Below are 2,035 nucleotides of genomic sequence, written 5' to 3'. Positions count from 1 at the left end.
GTTGGAGCAGCTTGTTGTTTCGGCGCTCCGCACCTGCGGAACGAGTTTCCCGAGACCTGCCAAGACGCTCGGCTCGTTTAAATGCCAAGAACCATATTGTTTCCCTGCAGCTTCCCCAGTGATTTACAAACCAAACCTTTGACTTCACGTCTTCATTGTCTCCTCTTTCCCGCCTCTGTCACACAGGACGAGGTCTGATCTCTACCTTCTGGATGAGCAGGTGGAGCTGCTGAGTGACCTGCCAGCACGGATCCCCTCGCACGGCCGTGACGCTCTGCAGGTCGGCGCCCGTCAGACAGGAAACACTGCTCCTGGCGAACGCCTCCTTCATCTGCACACGGAGAGAGAGGGGGAACCAAACAGTCACACCAAACCCTTTTCTGTGTCCTCTTAGTTTGTTTGCGCAGTAAAAGCCTCAAGTATGTAACGTAATATTCCCAATTTGTCAGGGCACCGCTGGGAAAACGTTGCCCCTAAATCCCCTTTAATGCTGTCACATCACAATCTAATACCATGACCCACGGTCTTGAGCCTCTAGGAGAAACCCTGAGTCCACGTTGTTTCCTGGCACATGAGTCTGTTCTTTGGGAGGTTGTTTCACTCCCTCTCCTCCACATTTGCTGCAGATTAATGATTGATTCCTGTAAACACAGACTCTGAGAGTTGTGTTGGAGCCGATCCAGAGGTATAACCGGATGACTTCACCGGAAAACAAGCAGGGCGAGTTCAGCACACACACACACACACACACAAAACTCTTCCTGATAGTCGCAGATCATCATGAGAGCATCTCAGTTCACCTCTTTTTCACTTTCTGTTTTTACTGTTTGCAAATACTCCGAGAGAAACTTAAAGTTGCACTGCGCCAAACTTTTTTTTTTAACTTTTTTGGGGGGTGGGAATGTGAGAACAGTAAAAGTTTGTGGCCTGCGTTTTTTAAGTCAACACACTTAATAATTCCTGCTGCGCGTCATGTCAAGGTCAAGCAGCCTGGATCTCATGCGTCTGCGTCACGAACCCCCCGCGGCGCGCGGGCGCTGCGTAAAGAGCCTCCGCCGGTTCGCCACTCGCTGCGCACGCTCCCCTAACTTTGTCCCTTACCGAGTTGAGAGCCGTGCTGAAGTGCAGCACGGTGATGGTGACGACCACGGTCTGCAGCAGCACCGCCAGCAGCAGCACGACGCCGAGCTTCGGACCGGAGCCCGTCATCACGACAGAGCGCCGTCCGGTCCCGTCCCGTCCCGTCCCGTCCCGTCCCGTCCCGTCCGGTCCCGTCCCGTCCCCGTCCCGTCCCGTCCGGTCCCGTCCCGTTCCCCAGACTTCCAGAGCGAGAACAATGGCAGAGAGCTGGGGCTGGTTCCTTCACTGCTCCTGACCCTCCCCGTCCCATGCACACAGCGGGAGGAGGAGGAGGAGGGATGGAGGAGGGGGGATGGAGGAGGGGGCGGGGCCGACCTGAGGAACAAGAGAACCTTTTCCCTCTCTGACTTTCTCCTGCAGAGATTATTGTTTCATTTTGTGCGCTGAGAAAACACAGATATGCTTCTGTGGACGATTGTGATGGCTCGTATCTTTGTTCCTGTTGGGAGAGAGAAACACCTTTCACATCAAGATACTGTTTTAACACACACACACACACACACACACACACAAGTAAACGACCTTTATCAAGACGTTAACCTCAAGTTAACCTCCACAGAAAAACATGTATCACCTGATTTACAGTTATAAAACTAAAAAGGGGGAAAAACATAAATTAAGCTTTTCTTCAAAGGCCCATACGCCAGTGCCACATGCAGCCAAGAGGCCAGGTTGTTTAAGTGGGAAAAAAAGAAAAGGAAAAGAAAAAGTTCTGATGTTCCAGACGTTTTTCTTTTCACATGTTTTATCTGTCTTGGCTCCGGAGCTCTTTCACCTTTTTATATCATCATATCTCGCGGCGGCATCCATCAGGCGAGACGTGTCAGAAAAATATGCCCTGGTAAGAGACGCAAATGGGTTTTTTAAAAAGCCGTTGAAAATGAAATGTACATAA

At 51.2% G+C, this 2,035-nt stretch overlaps 1 protein-coding gene across 1 annotated transcript in view; it reads right to left on the bottom strand.

The window, feature by feature from the left end:
• Positions 1-1,297, bottom strand: part of tnfsf10 (TNF superfamily member 10) — a 9,630-nt gene extending 8,333 nt beyond the window's left edge. Inside the window, exons 1-2 of the mRNA XM_035619841.2 lie at positions 1,102-1,297; positions 206-331 (exon numbers count right to left, since the gene is read on the bottom strand). Of these exons, the coding sequence (XP_035475734.2) occupies positions 206-331; positions 1,102-1,209 (234 nt within the window). The 5' untranslated portion in view covers positions 1,210-1,297. The remainder of the gene's footprint in view (positions 1-205; positions 332-1,101) is intronic.
• Positions 1,298-2,035: the final 738 nt, after the last annotated feature.

This window comes from Scophthalmus maximus, chromosome 21 (assembly GCF_022379125.1).
Source record: "Scophthalmus maximus strain ysfricsl-2021 chromosome 21, ASM2237912v1, whole genome shotgun sequence".
Taxonomy (NCBI): Eukaryota; Metazoa; Chordata; class Actinopteri; order Pleuronectiformes; family Scophthalmidae; genus Scophthalmus; species Scophthalmus maximus.
The sequence above is the reverse complement of the archived record's forward strand: the minus strand, read 5'-3'. Positions and strand labels throughout refer to the sequence as shown.